The sequence below is a fragment of the Oncorhynchus tshawytscha genome, linkage group LG08 (genome assembly GCF_018296145.1).
Source record: "Oncorhynchus tshawytscha isolate Ot180627B linkage group LG08, Otsh_v2.0, whole genome shotgun sequence".
NCBI classification, from domain to species: Eukaryota; Metazoa; Chordata; class Actinopteri; order Salmoniformes; family Salmonidae; genus Oncorhynchus; species Oncorhynchus tshawytscha.
The window spans coordinates 68,868,937-68,890,594 of record NC_056436.1 but is presented as its reverse complement, the minus strand read 5'-3'; the positions used below and the strand labels follow the sequence as shown (position 1 = coordinate 68,890,594).

The following is a 21,658-nucleotide window of genomic DNA, read 5'->3' as shown; positions in this document are numbered from 1 at the left end:
TCCAGTGTTCAGGTGTCAGGTTCTGACTGCTCTTCCATGTTGCTCAGATGGAGATGGACAGGGTGAAGGTTTCTGACAGCCCTTCCATGTTGCTCAGATGGAGATGGACAGGGTGAAGGTTTCTGACAGCTCTTACATGTTGCTCAGATGGAGATGGACAGGGTGAAGGTTTCTGACAGCCCTTCCATGTTGCTCAGATGGAGATGGACAGGGTGAAGGTTTCTGACTGCTCTTCCGTGTTGTTCAGATGGAGATGGACAGGGTGAAGGTTTCTGACAGCCCTTCCATGTTGCTCAGATGGAGATGGACAGGGTGAAGGTTTCTGACTGCTCTTCCATGTTGCTCAGATGGAGATGGACAGGGTGAAGGTTTCTGACAGCCCTTCCATGTTGCTCAGATGGAGATGGACAGGGTGAAGGTTTCTGACTGCTCTTCCATGTTGCTCAGATGGAGATGGACAGGGTGAAGGTTTCTGACTGCTCTTCCATGTTGCTCAGATGGAGATGGACAGGGTGAAGGTTTCTGACTGCTCTTCCATGTTGCTCAGATGGAGATGGACAGGGTGAAGGTTTCTGACTGCTCTTCCATGTTGATCAGATGGAGATGGACAGGGTGAAGGTTTCTGACAGCTCTTCCATGTTGATCAGATAGAGATGGACAGGGTGAAGGTTTCTGACAGCTCTTCCATGTTGATCAGATAGAGATGGACAGGGTGAAGGTTTCTGACTGCTCTTCCATGTTGTTCAGATGGAGATGGACAGGGTGAAGGTTTCTGACTGCTCTTCCATGTTGCTCAGATGGAGATGGACAGGGTGAAGGTTTCTGACTGCTCTTCCATGTTGCTCAGATGGAGATGGACAGCGTGAAGGTTTCTGACTGGTCTTCCATGTTTCTCAGATAGAGATGGACAGGGTGAAGGTTTCTGACTGCTATTCCATGTTGCTCAGATGGAGATGGACAGGTTGAAGGTTTCTGACAGCCCTTCCATGTTGCTCAGATGGAGATGGACAGGGTGAAGATTTCTGACTGCTCTTCCATGTTGCTCAGATGGAGATGGACAGGGTGAAGGTTTCTGACTGCTCTTCCATGTTGCTCAGATGGAGATGGACAGGGTGAAGGTTTCTGACTGCTCTTCCATGTTGCTCAGATGGAGATGGACAGGGTTAAAGTTTCTGACTGCTCTTCTATGTTGCTCAGATGGAGATGGACAGGGTGAAGGTTTCTGACTGCTCTTCCATGTTGCTCAGATGGAGATGGACAGGGTGAAGGTTTCTGACTGCTCTTCCATGTTGCTCAGATGAAGATGGACAGGGTGAATGTTTCTGACTGCTCTTCCATGTTGCTCAGATGGAGATGGACAGGGTTAAAGTTTCTGACTGCTCTTCCATGTTGCTCAGATGGAGATGGACAGGGTGAAGGTTTCTGACTGCTCTTCCATGTTGCTCAGATGGAGATGGACAGGGTGAAAGTTTCTGACAGCTCTTCCATGTTGCTCAGATGGAGATGGACAGGGTGAAGGTTTCTGACAGCTCTTCCATGTTGCTCAGATGGAGATGGACAGGGTGAAGGTTTCTGACAGCTCTTCCATGTTGCTCAGATGGAGATGGACAGGATGAAGGTTTCTGACTGCTCTTCCATGTTGCTCAGATGGAGATGGACAGGGTGAAGGTTTCTGACAGCTGTCAGGCCAACCTGAACAGAGTGCTGACTGGGATGCCCCTCCCCCTGCGTGTCCATACCAGACTGAGCTCTGGGAGCAGCTCCAGCCCCTGTACCCCTGCCACGCAGAGGGCTGCCATACAACAGGTAACGTAGCCCCGCCCCCCTGCCGAAACCAGCGTACCTTAACTCCACCTATCAATCAAATCAATCAATATCTTTATTTGCACCCGTTTGGAAAATCATTATGTAGCTACAGTAGGCATATACAAAATGTACTTACAGTGTACATTACATTGATTTAGGGCTTCCACAACCATACATACTTAACATTAACACAGTAAGAAACATATTCAAAGTAAAGGGTTAGCACACAATTCCGAGAATAGGCATTGCCTCTCTTTATCAGTTACTGTGAATTTAAGATGACACATTTCTGTAGATGTCATTCTGTTTCTGTTTATTATGAAGTTACAAGACCTCTTGCAAGACCCTATTGAACAATCAAATGTGTGTCATGGCTTTCAAAATATATTTTGATCATTGCAATATATTTTGTACTCTCCTACAGTTTGTGTCAGCTGTTCTGTTGAGAAGGTACAGATGTAGGATCTTAATTTGACCTATATTGTCACAGCTAAAATAATCCTGCAGTAACAGGATTTGAACGTTCAGTTCAGCTGGCAAAAAGTATGCTACGTGAAAAGTGCAATACTGTTAAAAGTTGTGGTATGCAGAAATCATTCCACCTTTTCCTGGTTGCTAAAACTATAATAGTTTTAGTTTATGTGTCAAAATAAGCTAGTATAGTACAGAGAATCATTGTACCATGTAAACCGCTGTGAAATATACACATGGCCAAAGGTATGTGGACACCCCTTCAAATGAGTGGATTTGGCTATTTCAGCCACACCCGTTGCTGACTGGTGTATTTAATTGAGCACATAGCCATGCGATCTCCATAGACAAACATTGGCAGTAGTAGAATGGCCCGTACTGAAGAGCTCAGTGACATTGTAATACATTGTAATAATCCACCTTTCCAACAAGTCAGTTTGTCAAATTTCTGCCCTGCTAGAGCTGCCCCAGGCAACTGTAAGTGCAGTTATTTTGAAGTGGAAATGTCTGGGAGCAACAATGGCTCAGCCGCGAAGTGGTAGGCCACACAATCACACAGAACGGGACCTCTGAGTACTGAAGCACGTAGCGCGTAAAAAATCATCTGTCCTCGGTTGCAAAACTCACTACCGAGTTCCAAACTGCCCCTGGAAGCAACATCAGCACAATAACTGTTCGTTGGGAGCTTCATGAAATGGGTTTCCATGGCCGAGCAGCCTCACACAAGCCTAAGATCACCATGCGCAATGCCAAGCGTCAGCTGAAGTGGTGTAAAGCTCGCCGCCATTGGATTCTGGAGCAGTGGAAACGCATTCTCTGGAGGAATTTTTTTAAACTTTGAAGTGAAGAATCTCAATTACAGTTTTGATATTATTATTTGTTTTGGTTCTGTACAGTTGTAAATGAAAAAATACACATGTGAACACCAAAAGTCTTTTTCAAATTCAACTTATTTTACAAGAAATAGTGAATCGTGCAAGGGTGCCAATATACAGTGCATTCAGAAAGTATTCAAACCCCTTCACTTTTTCCACATTTTTTTAGGTTACATCCTTATTATAAAATGGATTTTAAAAATCCTGATCAATCTACACATAATACCCCATAATGACAAAGCGAAAACAGTTTTTTATCAAAGTTTTCACATTTTTTTACAAATAAAAAATAGAAATACCTTATTTACATAAGTATTCAGACCCAGCCATGAGGTCATAAGAATTGTCCATTGTAACGGTTTTCTAGTGGTGATGAAGGAGAGTCGGACCAAACTGCAGCGTGTCGATTGCGATCCATGTTTAATACAACAAAGAAACACGAACACTACACAAAACAATAAACGAAACCGAAACAGCCTATCTGGTGCAAACTAACAGAGAGTACACATAGGACACTAAGGACAATCACCCACGACAAACTCAAAGAATATGGCTGCCTAAATATGGTTCCCAATCAGAGACAACGATAAGCACCTGCCTCTGATTGAGAACCACTCCAGACAGCCATAGACTTTGCTAGACAACCCACTAAGCTACAATCCCAATACCACCACCAAAACCCCAAGACAAACACACCACAATTACAAAAACCCCATGCCACACCCTGGCCTGACCAAATACATAAAGATAAACACAAAATACTTTGACCAGGGCGTGACATCCATAGAGCTCCGAGACAGGATTGTGTCGAGACGCATATCTGGGGAAGGGTACCAAAACATTTCTGCCGCCTTGAAGTTCCCCAAGAGCACAGTGGCCTCCATCATTCTTAAATGGAAGAAGTTTGGAACCACCAAGACTTTCTAGAGCTGGCCACCCGGCCAAACTGAACAATTGGGTGAGAAGAGCCTTGGTCAGGGAGGTGACCAAGAACCCATTGGTCACTCTGATAGAGCTCTAGAGTTCCTCTGTGGAGATGGCAGAACCTTCCAGAAGGACAACCATCTCTGCAGCACTCCACCAATCAGGCCTTTATGGTAGAGTGGCCAGACGGAAGCTACTTCTCAGTAAAAGACACATGACAGACTGCTTGGAGTTTGACAAAAGGTACCTAAAGGACCCTCAGACCATGAGAAACAATATTTTCTGGTATGATGAAACCAAGATTGAACACTGTGGCCTGAATGCCAAGTGACACGTCCAGAGGAAACCAGGCACCGCTCATCACCTGGCCAATACCATCCCTACGGTGAAGCATGGTGGTGGCAGCATCATGGTGTAGGGATATTTTTCCGTGGCAGGGACTGGGAGACCAGTCAGGATCGAGGGGAAAGATGAACGGATCAAAGTACAGAGAGATGCTTGATGGAAACCTGCTCCAGACAGCTCAGACTGGGGCAAAGGTTCACCTTCCAACAGGACAACGACCCTAAGCACACAGCCAAGACAACGCAGGAGTGGCTTCTGTGGTGGCATATTTCTGCTTTACCAAATGAGTTACAAACTACACACCAGTCAGAGTTATACTTAAACTACATCTTTAATAATTCTAAGCTTTGCAATAGCATTTGACTTTCAACAATTCACTATTTCTAATGAACCATTGAGAAGTACCACCAGAAAAGTACAAATATCTTTTATAGCCATATATAGCCAGATACACCCCTCTGATCTTAACAGTTCACAAAGATTTGTATGAAAGATATCTATAAAATATAGCAGACAGTGTCAACAGCTCTCATTGTAAAGACCAGTGTCTGGCCCCCTCACTCCAAAACGGAACCGTCTCTCCCTGGTACGGCATAGAACAGAACCATTACCTCATGTTATCTGGAATGCTCTTTAGGTTTTATCACCCCAAAGACATCGTAAATCTCCTCTGTCCGTGTTATCTCATAGAGGCCCATCCTCAGTGGAACATCAGTGGAACACACACACAATACTCTATTCTGTCAAATGTAACAACTATTATAATGTAATACAAGCATTATAATATAATCTTACAAGCATTATAACATCATGCAATTTTCTACGACATCTCCCCCATTTTGAGAATATTCTCAACTTAAAAGAAAATTACAAGATTTAAGAGAACATTCATTTACATAGAAAATACATATATTCTACAAAAATCACAAAACAATAACTCATTGCATTGGGTTCCTGCACATGACCAGCTTCATTCCAAGAAACTCAGCACTGTCTCTTATTTCAATCCCCAACACATTTTCTAAGCACTCTTGCAATTTGTCTGGGAAGGTTATGATACACAGTCACCTGCACGAACCCACGAAGATTAAACTAAAAATACATACAGTTTATGAGATTCAAAGCTATATTTTCCATAGACAGTGAAAAGCACATGTTTAATGCATAATGCAGGGCATGCAACAATGGAGTTTAATAAAATAATCTTTAGTTATCTATCACACTCCAATAAATCGGCATAGTATGTTGGAAATTACTATTTCCATTCCAGAAACTAAATTAGCATATCCTGTTGTACAAATCCAGGTAATGACTCATAGTTAAAATAAAATGTATCCCCTTGGTGCCATCCCAGGCGTGTGCTCAGTGGTTAATTACATAGTTTTCCTTCCTTATACATTACCCAGAACCCTACAACTAAATATTTTCATAACTAACCCAAGATAGACCAGAGCCTGACGTTTCCAATGGGAGCAAATCATAGTGGGCAGAGCCAAGCACGAGCTAGTGAGATCCTACTGGCACGTTCTAGCATTTATTTGCATATTTTGGTTAAGGAACACCTACACTGTGAAGTGCGCATGTGCTATAATTCAATTCGCCTTTGCAATCCTTCTAAATTTAATTTTTCTAAACTGGCAAAGGCTAAAGTCTACAAAACGCATTCCACTCTGTTTGTTATAGATTCTAGTTTTGGAAACGGTAAACTGTATGGAGATCAAATGTTTCATCGATGAGAAAATTAGCAGAATGTCGGCCAAAATCCATCTCACTCCATCTTCTCCCACTGCCATCCACTGGGCTTCCTTTCCTCACCATATTTGGTAGTGAGTGGAAACACCAACTGAATGCTTCACTTTTATACATCTGGTTAAATATCTGACTCATTGTTCTATCTGTGCACCAACTACTGCTACTACTTCCTCATTCATATTCCCCATCTTGTCTGTAGTACCTACAGTACTCAGAGGCTCTCTCCCAGATAGTACCTTATTACCTTTATATTAAACGTTTAACCAGGGCCCATATGATTGCATGTAATGCACTATGCAGGGAATACAGTGGCACTTGGGAGGCAACCAATGTGTCACTAAATAAAGTAATCTAACCCAGAGCTGTACGTATCCAAAAATAAATGGCCTGAACTAAACTAAGTCTCCATTTCAGAATGCCAATCTTGGCTCCAGTCGAGACACCCTTCACAGCAGCTCTATGTCTGACATGGCCACCACTCCCATGTCTCCTACGTTTGATGATGTCTTCTGGGACTTCCCAAGCTCTGTGGAGCACCCACCAAAGGTTGGTCAGACTTAATCAATCTCACGTCAGGTGTAACTAAAGGTTATTGTCTGTCTGTCTGTCTGTCTTCCGGTTGTGTGCATGTACAACACTATATCTGTGAGGTATATGGTCTGTCTGTCTGTCTGTCTGTCTGTCTGTCTGTCTGTCTGTCTGTCTGTCTGTCTGTCTGTCTGTCTGTCTGTCTGTCTGTCTGTCTTCCGGTTGTGTGCATGTACAACACTATATCTGTGAGGTATATGGTCTATCTGTCTGTCTGTCTGTCTGTCTGTCTGTCTGTCTGTCTGTCTGTCTGTCTGTCTGTCTGTCTGTCTGTCTGTCTCTTCCGGTTGTGTGCATGTACAACACTATATCTGTGAGGTATACGGTCTGTCTGTCTGTCTGTCTATCTGTCTGTTGGTCTGTCTGTTGGTCTGTCTGTCTGTCTTCTGGTTGTGTGCATGTACAACACTATATCTGTGAGGTATATGGTCTGTCTGTCTGTCTGTCTGTCTGTCTGTCTGGTCTTCTGGTTGTGTCTACAAACACTATATCTGTGAGGTATATGGTCTGTCTGTCTGTCTGTCTGTCTGTCTGTCTTCTGGTTGTGTGCATGTACAACACTATATCTGTGAGGTATATGTCTGTCTGTCTGTCTGTCTGTCTGTCTGTCTGTCTGTCTGTCTGTCTGTCTGTCTTCCGGTTGTGTGCATGTACAACACTATATCTGTGAGGTATACGGTCTGTCTGTCTGTCTGTCTATCTGTCTGTCTATCTGTCTGTTGGTCTGTCTGTTGGTCTGTCTGTCTGTCTTCTGGTTGTTGCATGTACAACACTATATCTGTGAGGTATATGGTCTCTCTCTGTCTGTCTGTCTGTCTGTCTGTCTGTCTGTCTGTCTGTCTGTCTGTCTGTCTGTCTGTCTGTCTGTCTGTCTGTCTGTCTGTCTGTCTGTCTGTCTGTCTGTCTGTCTGTCTACAGTCCCATACAGTGTTCTGTATGTGTGGTGTATATTTGGATCTGAGTGGTGTGTGTCTGTATTTGTGTGGTGTGTGTGTGTGTGGGGGGGTGTGTGTGTGTGTGTGTGTGTGTGTGCGTGCGTGTGTGTGTGCGTGTGTGTTATTGATGCGCGGGTCAGCTGTTTGTTCATCTGCACTCAGTGTTGTGTATACATGGATGCCAAGGCAAGCCAGGCTTCCCCAATTACAGTGCCTTGCTTAAGTATTCGGCCCCCTTGAACTTTGCGACCTTTTGCCACATTTCAGGCGTCAAACATAAAGATATAAAACTGTATTTTTTTGTGAAGAATCAAGAACAAGTGGGACACAATCATGAAGTGGAACGACATTTATTGGATATTTCAAACTTTTTTAACAAATCAAAACCTGAAAAATTGGGCGTGCAAAATTATTCAGCCCCCTTAAGTTAATTATTATTTTTTTTAAATTTATTTCACCTTTATTTAACCAGGTAGGCCAGTTGAGAACAAGTTCTCATTTGCAACTGCGACCTGGCCAAGATATATTTTGTAGCGCCACCTTTTGCTGCGATTACAGCTGTAAGTCGCTTGGGGTATGTCTCTATCAGTTTTGCACATCGAGAGACTGGACTTTTTTCCATTCCTCCTTGTAAAACAGCTCGAGCTCAGTGAGGTTGGATGGAGAGCATTTGTGAACAGCAGTTTTCAGTTCTTTCCACAGATTCTCGATTGGATTCAGGTCTGGACTTTGACTTGGCCATTCTAACACCTGGATATGTTTATTTTTGAACCATTCCATTGTAGATTTTGCTTTATGTTTTGGATCATTGTCTTGTTGGAAGACAAATCTCCGTCCCAGTCTCAGGTCTTTTGCAGACTCCATCAGGTTTTCTTCCAGAATGGTCCTGTATTTGGCTCCATCCATCTTCCCATCAATTTTAACCATCTTCACTGTCCCTGCTGAAGAAAAGCAGGCCCAAACCATGATGCTGCCACCACCATGTTTGACAGTGGGGATGTTGTGTTCAAGGTGATGAGCTGTGTTGCTTTTACGCCAAACATAACGTTTTGCATTGTTGCCAAAAAGTTCAATTTTGGTTTCATCTGACCAGAGCACCTTCTTCCAGATGTTTGGTGTGTCTCCCAGGTGGCTTGTGGCAAACTTTAAACGACACTTTTTATGGATATCTTTAAGAAATGGCTTTCTTCTTGCCACTCTTCCATAAAGGCCAGATTTGTGCAATATACGACTGATTGTTGTCCTATGGACAGAGTCTCCCACCTCAGCTGTAGATCTCTGCAGTTCATCCAGAGTGATCATGGGCCTCTTGGCTGCATCTCTGATCAGTCTTCTCCTTGTATGAGCTGAAAGTTTAGAGGGACGGCCAGGTCTTGGTAGATTTGCAGTGGTCTGATACTCCTTCCATTTCAATATTATCGCTTGCACAGTGCTCCTTGGGATGTTTAAAGCTTGGGAAATCTTTTTGTATCCAAATCCGGCTTTAAACTTCTTCACAACAGTATCTCGGACCTGCCTGGTGTGTTCCTTGTTCTTCATGATGCTCTCTGCGCTTTTAACGGACCTCTGAGACTATCACGGTGCAGGTGCATTTATACAGAGACTTGATTACACACAGGTGGATTGTATTTATCATCATTAGTCATTTAGGTCAACATTGGATCATTCAGAGATCCTCACTGAACTTCTGGAGAGAGTTTGCTGCACTGAAAGTAAAGGGGCTGAATAATTTTGCACGCCCAATTTTTCAGTTTTTGATTTGTTAAAAAAGTTTGAAATATCCAATAAATGTCGTTCCACTTCATGATTGTGTCCCACTTGTTGTTGATTCTTCACAAAAAAATACAGTTTTATATCTTTATGTTTGAAATGAAATGTGGCAAAAGGTCGCAAAGTTCAAGGGGGCCGAATACATTCGCAAGGCACTGTATTATAAAATAATGTATCTTTCGTCTCTCTCTTGTGTTTTCATAATTTTCTGTCAGTTCGCAAGTGGTTGAATCTCACCAGAGAAATCATTGGAGCGAGGGAAACAGCTCCCCTCTGTCTCAGTATTTGTAGTCCATGTATCTGATGGTGTTAGGACCAAAAAAGTATAACATGTTGCTGCCTTCACACTCCTGGGCCAGACTACACTCAATCATATGACCCACTGAAGAGATGAGTCTTCAGTAAAGACTTAAAGGTTGAGACCGAGTCTGCGTCTCTCACATGGGTAGGCAGACCATTCCATAAAAATTGAGCTCTATAGGAGAAAGGTTGAGACCGAGTCTGCGTCTCTCACATGGGTAGGCAGACCATTCCATAAAAATGGAGCTCTATAGGAGAAAGCACTGCCTCCAGCTGTTTGCTTAGAAATTCTAGGGACAATTAGGAAGCCTTCTGTGAATGTCTTTGAGTGGCCCAGCCAGAGCCCGGATTTGAACCCGATCTAACATCTCTGGAGAAACCTGAAAATAGCTGTGCAGTGACACTCCCCATCCAACCTGACAGAGCTTGAGAGGACCTGCAGAGAAGAAAGGGAGAAACTCCCCAAATGCAGGTCTGTCAAGCTTGTAGCGTCATGCCCAATAAGACTCAGGGTTGTAGTCGCTGCCAAAGGTGCTTCAACAAAGTACTGAGTAAAGGGTCTGAATACTACCTAACATCTGATGGTGTTAGGACCAAAAAAGTATAACATGTTGCTGCCATAGCATTTGATTGATGCCAGCAAGCATTTGGCCTACTTTGATTTTAAAAAATACATGAAAGAATTAGCCCATCAGCGTTGAGCTGAGCTGAGCTCAACTGTAGTTTGTTCAGGTGCATCAAAACGTTCCCCAAGAGAGGCAAGTTTGGATTTTGCTTCACACCATGTTCTGCAGTAGCTAGCTTGCTAAATTGGCTCTTTCCTAAAGCAGTGGATGGAGATGGTGATTTGGACATGTGGTTTTGATTTAATTCTCTGTACAGACCAATGATTATAACAGCCATTCTGATCTAACCATAAATTAATATGTTGCGCCCCTGGCCTGAGACGATTGATGTTCAATGTAGCCTAGATGTAGCCTAGTACATTCACATTAACTAGCTAGCTAACTTAGCTGGTTCGTTGTTGCTCATGTGAGGAAGTTAGGCTAGCAAGCAAGCATAGGTAGCCTACGACAACAAAACTAAAAGTGTACTGTATGACAAAGCCATAGACTGTTCTTGCCAACATGATAGAGAGGAGGATGGCATTGGCATTCAACTAGTTTACAAGTAGGGTGAGTCAACGTTTTTAGTTTTACTTGCACACACACACACACACACACACACACACACAAATCAGTCCCATGGACAGCCACATTACATTTCGCAAACAGTGATTGCAGTAAATAGTTTTTGGTGTCTTTAAATTTATTTTCGGTGTATTAAACTGAGCATATATAGCCTTTTTGATTTGAGAATGTTTAAATGATGCTGGAATAGCGGAGACAGGGCTCCTGTTGTCTTTGTTCTGACTTGCGGTAACTCCATGTGTCTATATCAGTAGTTGTTTAGTAAACTGTTGAAAACATTAACTTGCTTGACCATACTGCAGGTCATAACTATTTGTACATGCAATATTTTTTTTGTGGACTTCAATGGACAGATCTTCGGTTTTGTGATGAAACAAATGTATGTGTTGTTGAATTTATTCTGCCACTGTGTGACTTTTGTCTTTTTGTTGTCTGGCCTTATTGTATATCACGATGGCGTATGAACAAGAGCAAACAACGCAATTATCATAACATACTGAATGAAGGTTGTAATATGGCTGTTTTACTGGCTTGGCTTGGCTTCCTTAGTGATTTTACTCATGCACCACTACTTCTCTCACCCAGTGTTGCCATGTCCTCGGTTTCCCTGCAAAATTGGGCTACGATGTATCTGGTGAAAATGTATTGGTCGATGGTTGTAGCTTTTTGGGCTAATCTGCACCGCTGCCGCCATGCCAGTTCTCATAAAAAGTCAGGCAGTGATTGGCTGAATCACGTGAGCGAGAGGAGCGAGAGCAGCAGGTGCACACATTGTGACAACTTATTACCAGTTGTAGGTAGACTATTTAGATTGTCATCATGGAGACACCTATTTCCAAACCTTTTTCCTTAAAACATATTAATACACTAGAACTGATACAAATCAAGAAATAATGCAGACAAAGCACTGGAAAACGACTTTGGGCGCACTAGAGCGCAATACATAAATCTGCTCGGAGGTGGTTTAACCTGCGTTCTATTGTTGACTGCTTAAAGGAAACGGTATCAAGCAGGGTGGTTTATGCATGCTCAGTTCTTGGGTCTCTGGGGCTGCCCGGGTGGAAATGGTAAATGGAAGTTATGGAACTCCCTCACGTGATTCTTTTTATGGGGGAAAGTCCTCAATGAAACTGACATTAGGCTAATTGTTGAGAATTATACATTTGCCTCTGTTGGCCATCAAGTAGCCTATTAATGTATACGCCATTGTAGGCTACCATTTGATAGAATCAATATGTGTAAATGACGATATCACTGGAGTCATAGCAAATCAATTTATGCCACAATTTGCAGATTTGTGTTTTTATGCAATTATTAATGGACATATTTAGTTAATTAAATCGGAAGTTATCAATGTTCTATCGAAATTGCAGATCAGTTGTTACAACACATTAGATTGATGGTAACAGTAGTCAGATTAGGCTACAGGGTAAAAACTTTATTTTTTATTAACACTTGCTGTTGTTGACAAGAATATTCAGTTCCTATACATATTATTAATCTGTAACAAAATATTATTTTTTAATGTTATAATTACGTTGGTAACCAGTTTATAATAGCAAATCAAATTTGATTTGTCACATACACATGGTTAGCAGATGTTAATGCGAATGTAGCGAAATGCTTGTGTTTCTAGTTCCGACAGTGCAGTAATATCTAACAAGTAATCTAACAATTCCCCAACAACTATCTAATACACACAAATCTAAAGGGGTGAATGAGAATATGTACATGTAAGTATATGGATGAGCGATGGCCAAGCGGCATAGGCAAGGTGCAATAGATGGTATAAAATACAGTATACACATGTGATATGAATGATGTAAGATATGTAAACATTATTAAAGTGGCATTATTTAGAGTGCATTGTATAAAGTAACTGGTGATCCATTTATTAAAGTGGCCAGTGATTGAGTCTCAATGTAGGCAGCAGCCTCTCTGAGTTAGTGATGGCTGTTTAGCAGTCTGATGGCCTTGAGATAGAAGCTGTTTTTCAGTCTCTCGGTCCCAGCTTTGACGCACCTGTACTGACCTAGCCTTCCGGATGGTAGCGTTGTGAACAGGCAGTGGCTTGGGTGGTTGTTGTCCTTGATGATCTTTTTGGCCTTCCTATGACATCGAGTGCTGTAGGTGTCATGGAGGGCAGGTAGTTTGCACCCGGTGATGCATTGTGCAGACCACACCACCCCTTGGAGAGCCTTGCGTTTGGGGGCAGTGCAGTTGCCGTACCAAAGCTGTGATACAGCCCGATAGGATGCTCTCGATTGTCAATCTGTAAAAGTTGTATCCAAGCAGTTCGCATTGTGTAGTGCTTAAGAACAACCCTGTGGTATATTGGCCATATACCATACCCCCTTGTGCCCTATTGCTTTATCATAGCAGTCAAACGAGTTCAATCAACATCCATTGGTGGAAAATTATCTGCCGAGTTTAATAAGGGCAAATGGTCTTTTCTCTAACCCGAAAAAATAGAAAATACGCAGTACAGTCCGAGATGGCAGAACTATTTTTGACAGGTCTTTTTAGATAGGCCTATGTTTCTGATTATAATTTCTAACATTGTTGTTAGCTATTTGTTAGCAACTTGTTTATAATTAAATACATGCAGCTTATCTTCTGTTGCCCTAGTCTAAATAAACACCTGCTCACCAGAATTATGGCATACATCAATGCAATGAATGGTTCAATTTAATTGACATCAATAAAGTTTGTTTCTCTTGCCTCTTTCACCTCTGCTTCTCTCACTCAGCAAAGACGTTTAGGGACCAGGGAGAGAATGCAATAGGCAAAAAAAACGGGAAAGAATTTCTTGCTACATTTTCAAATTACATCAGTTTGACCTGTTTTAAGGAAATTAAAAGCTGTTAAAATGACCCAACATGTTTTTGGTAAGATTTAAATTAGACTTGGATGCATTGTGGTTGAAATGCTATCACCTTTTATGATGCTGATAAATTTGGCACCTTTAGAGACAGTCTTTTGGCATGTAAATCTTGGTGGGGCAAAAACAATTTAAGTGAGATGCATGCCAGAAAAGCCACTACACAACACAGCACTAAACAAAACATTAATTGCACTATAACGCTGACAAACAGTGCCCACAAACTGTTAGGGCCTACATAAAGCTGTCCCAACAGCAGAGTCCTAACATCTTACCACTGCTACACCTGGCTATCAGCAGAGCCTTGTCTGGCAGCGAAACAGTTCTTTCAGCCTCATTTACTGCCTTTTAAAAAAACATAGCTGATATGGCTGACTTGCTTAAACAAATGTGATTTCAAATGACAATTGAGATGTACAAACTATGACATAAGGGGATGACAAGCGGATAAGAGGCAATCCGTAATTTCGATTAAAACATTAATGAGCGAGCTAGGATGGACGTAGTCAATATAACTATTTGTTTAGCACTTTTGAAATGTACAGCAACAGAATTCAGTCATGGACCGTTCTTACAGTGTTCTCCCTGTTTATCCGTTATTTTACCAGGTAAGTTGACTGAGAGCACGTTCTCATTTGCAGCAACAACCTGGGGAATAAAAGTCAGTACATCAAGTCAGAACCGTAGGGTAAATAAAGGGGGCATATAAGCAGACAATTAAAGCTTTTACAATATTCAATGATTTCATTTCTCTAAATCATACCGGCTACATGTGCACCACCAAGTCAGAACAGTAGGCTAAATTAAGAGGGGTAAATCGACCAAATTATTATTGTGAGGCACAAAGGCTACTAACATCTTACTACACAACATACAATTAGTAATACTTTCTTAGCTACAGTCACATATCTCCCTGGCATATTACATCATGTATGCAGCAACATACAATACATGTTTGGACTCACCTTGTTGTGCTGTGCTCACTTGAACAGGAAGGTGGCTCGGCGGTCCTTCGTGGGCTAATTTTGTCATCTGTGTGTAATTATTTATCTTCATATGACAAGGATTAAAAAGGATTTGTCAGTAGATTGTCGACTTGATTCATGATGATGACTGCTAGCTAAGATTTGGAAAGTATGAAGTTGACATGATCAGTCAAATCAAGCTAGTGTACATATATCGTGATTTGATGTCATTTTATCTGTGGCCAATGTCATTGAGCTGTCTTGGATGGACAGTTCTAATGTAACTCTATGGCAGCACCCAAGAGGCTAGAATTATGTAGGTCTACCCTTAGACTTGGCGGTGATGTAGTATCCCCATGAGTGACAGAACACTGAGCCAATCATGGTGCAACGCTCTGTATTTTCTGCTGGCTTTGCCCCAACCACCACAGAAATCACTAAGCTAGGCTGAAACACCTGCATTTTGGAGTTGCCTTACTCAAGAAAACAAAAAAGAGACCATGTTTGTATGTGGCTTTATTAACTCAGTGATATATATAAATATATATTACATTGATTTCAAACTAATATGTAATACGTATTAATGCCAAAATAACGTGCAAAACAGGCTAGCCCCACCTGCCCAAAATGACAGGTCACCACTGATTGTATTGAAAGTAATGCTTAATTCTGCTGGAGTTAATAATATATTAGGCTATGTGAGAGGTTATAGACCGACAGTCAGTGTCCAGATTTCAGTTACTATTCCATTTAACCCATCTGAACAGTACAGTTCCATTGAAGTTCCATATTGAAGTCTAATTGACTATCAAATTTGTGTAGTGCCTCACAATCATCACACATAACATAGCCAGCACTGCTATCATCCTCTTTTATCACTTCACCAAATCTTTCCCAAACATTAGACTACTTTTCTGGCCCTCCCTTCTCTTTATTTTCAACTCTCCACTCTCCAACTCTCCACAACTCCCTGTCTCTAAGGGGGGAATTCCGACCTGAGTTAAACGTGCCTAAAATTCCCTTTTTATGTGCTTCTCTCTCTATGCATATTCTGACCTTGAAATTAAGCATGAGAATAGTATTACATTCACCTGCTATTTGTTTTGGGTGGAGATTGAATAAATGAAGGTGTGGCGGAGGTGTGTCAACAGATACGCTGTATTCTGACCTTGACTTAATTCCACCACTTTTACGCGTGAGGAAACCATGAATAAGGTCTAGAAAACATACCGGTTCCAAGTAGGAAAATACTCTACTTTATTTTTTCCGATGTACAGTAACAGCATTCTCCATGCACTGTAATTTACAACTTGATAAGAGCTAGGTAAATGAGTAATCCATTTGGATAAATGAATTGTAAATATAAATGACACTTGTTTTAGATCATTTTCCCTTATGATCCCTGGAGACGAAGTTGAAACTAGTCATGGAAACAAATTGAAAATCATATCACACATGACATGTATTGCAGTCCCATTTCCACAGGGAAGTAAGCCATAAATAGCTGTGACATTATTCAGAATTTGTATTGTGTGCCCTCATAAATTGCGTGGATAACATTATAGGCTTCTGTAGGGCCGACCCAGCTAGCAATGAGGAATCGACCCAGAAGCGGCCCTCTTCCTGAGTGCCAGGAATTGATTGAATCGAACTCGGCCCGGAATCCAAATGAATGACTGCCCAGAATCGACCCAAGTACATCAGGCGGTTTCCATCTACCGGTAGCACCCGATGCTCATTTAAATAAATGTATACAAAATTACCCAATTTAGTCATTTTAAACATTACTATTATATATTTTATGCATTTAAAAAAATGTCAGAGGAAACACCGTACACCTGGTGACTGGGTCAGCGTGCATGTGCCTGGCCCGCCACAGGAGACGCTACAGCGCGTTGGAACAAGGACATCCCGACTGGTCAAACCCTCCCCTAACGCTGGGCCATGGCTGCCATGGGTATCAAACTAGCATCTGTAGCAAAGCAGTTTGCACTGCGACGCAGTGTCTTAGACCGCTGTGCCACTCGGGAGACTCCAGCCACATCGTTTTTAATGCTTATCAATGGCCTTGCACAAAGTATCAAAATACTAAAATACAACTTAAACAGGACTCTTAAAGAGTTTAATTGAAATGTTAATTGTATTTTTTGATCACAGAAACAATGAGCAATATGGAAAAATAAGTAATGAAATTACATAAAGCATGTCACGTTCATCATAACGAGGAGACCAAGGCGCAGCGTGATTGGAATACATGCTTCTTTTATTCAAACGAAGAACACTTCGTAACAAAACAAAACGAACGTGAAGCTATAAATAACTGAGTGCTGACAAGCAACTACATAGACAATAACCCACAAAACCAAAATGGGAAATGGCAACCAAAATAGTATCCCCAATCAGAGACAACGATAAACAGCTGTCTGATTGGGAACCAATTCAGGCCACCATAGACCTACATATACATACCAAAACCCCATAGAAATACAAAAAAACCTAGACAAGACAAAAACACACATACCACCCTCGTCACACCCTGACCTAACCAAAATAATAAAGAAAACAAAGATAACTAAGGTCAGGGCGTGACAAAGCAGCCTGTGTAATCATCTGCCAGAGAGTAGCCCCAATCAGCCCAAGACCCAAGTAATACATTTGGGCCAGATAACTCACACTGGAATCGGCCCGAGCTCAATCCCCGCATCCTAGCCATAAGTAATACTGCCTAAGGCGGCCCAGACTCAGGCCACATGATTTCGGCTGAGTCTGACTCTCAGCCGAGTGTCCCGACTCTCAGCCGGAATTGGCCCAGATCCACTGTGCTAGCTTGGGAACCTGCCGAGTTAATGTAAGTGTTTTAAAATGTTTTATTTGACCATTTGTATCATGTTATATATTAGCCACTATTGGGAGTCACCGTCAGTAATACCCAAATACATTTCTAACTGTCACTTCGGTGTTAGTTGTCTTCAATTTGTAGACTACATTTTGCATCATTCCATTTAGTTTACCTTTCTTTCCTTTGTCAGGTCCATGTAGTTGATGAGGGTCGCTAGCATTAGTTGTGCAATCATTTTGGACATGTAGCCTATTTAAATCATTATCAAACTTTTGTCATACAGTTCCATGATTAGCGAGGATTAGTGTTGATTTATAGGACTATTTTATTGTACACTTTTTTCAACCTTGCAGTATTTCATGGATTGAACTTGAATATGACAACTTTCGGGATGAATCAATACATTGTATTGTTTATTCATTATTATATTTTGTGCGTAAAAGCTCTCAAAACATGTTTTTTTTATGATTCATACACACTTTCATAACCCCAAAATGTGCCTAAATAATCTACAAATCAAGAGTATTTTAAAATCTACCAGTTGGTGCTGAAACGGAGATGAATAGGTGGCTTTCCTTCATTGATATCTATATTCTGAACCCGTTCTCTCGATGTAATTTATTGAGTCTAATTAATTCAAATCTAGTCTAACTAATTAAATATACACCCATGTTTAAAGGGATGGTTTAACATAAATGTACTGAAAATCCTATTGAATGAAAACTCTATGGAAAATCTTTGGCCAGCAAGTGGGAGGGTTTTCAGTGGTTGAATTAAATGCATTCAGCGTGCACAAGGGAACCACACCTGCAAAGCACATTACGCATCTTAATGAGGTAAGTCAGATACCAACTAGTGAGAGGTGCGTAAGAATGGCGTGTGTAAGTAAGGGTTAAATGTCCTAAGACTGAATCTTGCCCTTATTGAATTTAACTCTGGCATTGTCCTTTTTCCCTCAGTGGATGGAAGTTAACCTTTTATGCCCAAGTTCCCGAAAGCATTTGGCAATTGGTGTGTATTTGCCACGCTTTTGTTAGGCCCTTAAGCTTAAACTTAAGCTACACACTAATGGCAGATAAAAAATAATGAAAGAAAAACCTCCATGTAGCCTATAGATATGAATTGCACAATAATGATACATTTATGGATTTTTAATGCATTGTTTTCTCTTTTTTCAACACGGCCACCACCCATCCACCCTTCATCCACACAATATTTAATTAACCTTAATCCGCCCACCCTATGGATATAACCAGGGACTGCAGGATATGAGTCAGCCCATGCATGTGTGTGAGTGTATTGTACAGTATGTGTGTGTATATTTGTGTTTGGGTTTCTGTGGTATGTCTGTGTGTGTGTGAGCCTGGTGAGACCCCATGTGTGTATGTGTATGTGTATAACCCCATGTGTGTGTTATCTTTCAGGGAGGTTTGTAGTTGTTGTTTTTGGTGATGTTAGTCATGCCAACATAAAGGAAGAGGAATGTGGCAGTGCCCTCAAGCTTCCTATGGCACCCCTGACTAACAACAAACTCATTCAACGATGTGATACACATTCTGTTTCCAGAAACATATCTCTAGTTCCTCTAATAAAAGCAGAGATGTGTATCCTTAGGATACAGCACTCTAGTGTTTTGTTACTGCTTGATATGGGAATATGGAGTTGATGTGCTTTAATTGCTTACAAGTTTTCTTGTTGCATTCATCACAGAAATCATTTTAAAAACATACGTGAGAAACAGAGACATGCAGCTGCCAGTAAGCCCTGTTGAAGGGATGTCAGTAGTTAAAGGGAGTATGATTTTCAGAATGATTTCCTCTTTCAATGGGTGTTGTCTTCCTTTCCTCTTGTGTGATGATATGACATGAGAAAAAGGTGAAAATGTTGACAGCTGTTGGGGACAACATTGAGAAAGAATGAACACAAGACCCGATTGCCTGCTTCACAGCCTTCTCCTCATGTGTTCTCCTAAAGTTGGTATCCGCATCCTCTATAGTAAATGATATAGTCCAGGTTGCGGTTAGGATCAGTTACACATTTCTGGAGTCCCCACAGAGCATGCAGTGTTTTAGAATGTCCTAATATGTCCTAATGTTGTGATGCTTTGTGCAAGGTAGTCAGGCATATACTGTCAGTTGTGGAAAAAGTACCCAATTGCCATACTTGAGTAAAAGTAAAGATACCTTAATAGAAAATGACTCAAGTAAAGGTGAAAGTCACCTAGTAAAATCCTACTTGAGTAAAAATCAACCGTAAATCAAAAGTAAATGTAGTTTCTAAAATATACTTAAGTATCAAAAGTATGAATTAATTTCAAATTCCTTATATTAAGCACCATTTGTCATTTATTTTTACTTTTATGAATAGCCAGGGGCACTCTCCAACGATTAGACATAATTTACAAATAAAGCATGTGTTTAGTGAGTCCGCCAGATCAGAGGCAGTAGGGATGACCAGGGATGTTTTCTTGATGAGTGTGTGAATTAGACCATTTTCCTGTCCTGCTAAGCATTCAAAATGTAACGAGTACTTTTGGGTGTCAGGGAGAATGTAAGGAGTAAAAGGTACATCATTTTGTTTAGGATTGTAGTGAAGTAAAAGTAAAAGTTGATAAAAATATGAATAGTAAAGTACCGATATCCCAAAAAAACATATTCAGTAGTACTTTCAAGTTTTTGTAGTTAAGTACTTTACTCCACTGTATACTGTACCCTCACATGTCAAAATGATCTTTTTGAAGGTTCCGGAGCGTACAACATCCAAATCATATTGCAAAGAGCTGTTGAATCATCACCGGACAGGGTTGAGGTACGTTTGTGACCACATCACACATCATTCAGTGTCAGTGAGCAGTACTACCAGTTACAGGGTGGATAATCCATAGTCAGCTTTGACAGGACCCATGACAGAACATTATATATCTCTGAGACACCATTTGAAGTATAGAGCATGACATTGTGTGTGTGCCTGATTCTTGTCATCTGCCTCTCTCACTGTTTCTCTCTTTCTCTTTCCCTCTCCCGCTCTCTCTCGTTCTCTCTCACTTTCTCTCACTCTTCTCTTTCTCTCACTCTTCTCTCTCTTTCTCTGCTGTCCAGTGGGGCCCCTCAGTCTCCTGCGGAGAAGGGTGGGAAGTCCATGTCCTCTCATGGCAGCTCCAGTAGCAGCTCCCAGTCAGGTCTGTGTCTCTCTCTCTTGTCTCTCTCTCTCTCCTTCAACCATTCACTAGAGATGTGTTCACATAGCACATATGTAGATCCATCAGCTGCATAGTGTTACTACATGGTGAACTACAGCCTGTGTGAACGCATTGGGTGTCTACAAATCAGGCTATAACCACAATACACAGGAAATGTGTCACTGAAACCTAAACATCCTGTCAGGGGTTTTTCCCTCGTGAGTTGAAAGTGAGACCATGCACAGGGCCACTGGCTTACTGTTTAGCTTTGAAACTAAACAATTGTTTAAAAGCTCCAATGCAGACGTTTTTATTTCAATATCAAATCATTTCTGGCTAACAATTAAGTAGTTTGCTGTGAATTTTAGCATTTTTTAGGGAGTAGATCATCTTTAATATTACAGATAGATTGTAGCTTCCATCAATGTAATTGTCTGCATCTTCCATACTTATTTTTTTAGGGTTATCAAATGATTAAAATAATTAACTATATAATTTAATGTGATTAATTGTGATTAATCACACATTTTTATATTTGCTCAAATTTTTTCAAAAAGCAGTGTATTGCGTTATAGGCATGTAGGGACTGAAACACAAAAATGATCTGTTTCAATGTTTTTAATGGCATATTCACCATAAACAAGTTAAGCAATACAAAAGTCCTGTAACTTACTAATGCTCCCAGTAGGTCACTAATGCTCCATCATAAATTCTCTCTCACACACACACACGCACACACACACACACACACACACACACACACACACACACACACACACACACACACACACACACACACACACACACACACACACACACAGTTAAAGCTTCAGCCATTC

At 41.2% G+C, this 21,658-nt stretch overlaps 1 protein-coding gene across 3 annotated transcripts in view; it reads left to right on the top strand.

Moving 5' to 3' along the window:
• LOC112256034 (mitogen-activated protein kinase kinase kinase kinase 4) overlaps positions 1-21,658 on the top strand; it is a 117,840-nt gene that overhangs the window by 60,550 nt on the left and 35,632 nt on the right. For all 3 annotated transcript variants that reach the window (XM_024428973.2, XM_042325887.1, XM_042325886.1), the window contains 4 exons: positions 1,648-1,806; positions 6,588-6,719; positions 20,382-20,449; positions 20,740-20,819. In XM_024428973.2, coding sequence (XP_024284741.2) covers positions 1,648-1,806; positions 6,588-6,719; positions 20,382-20,449; positions 20,740-20,819 — 439 coding nt within the window. The remainder of the gene's footprint in view (positions 1-1,647; positions 1,807-6,587; positions 6,720-20,381; positions 20,450-20,739; positions 20,820-21,658) is intronic.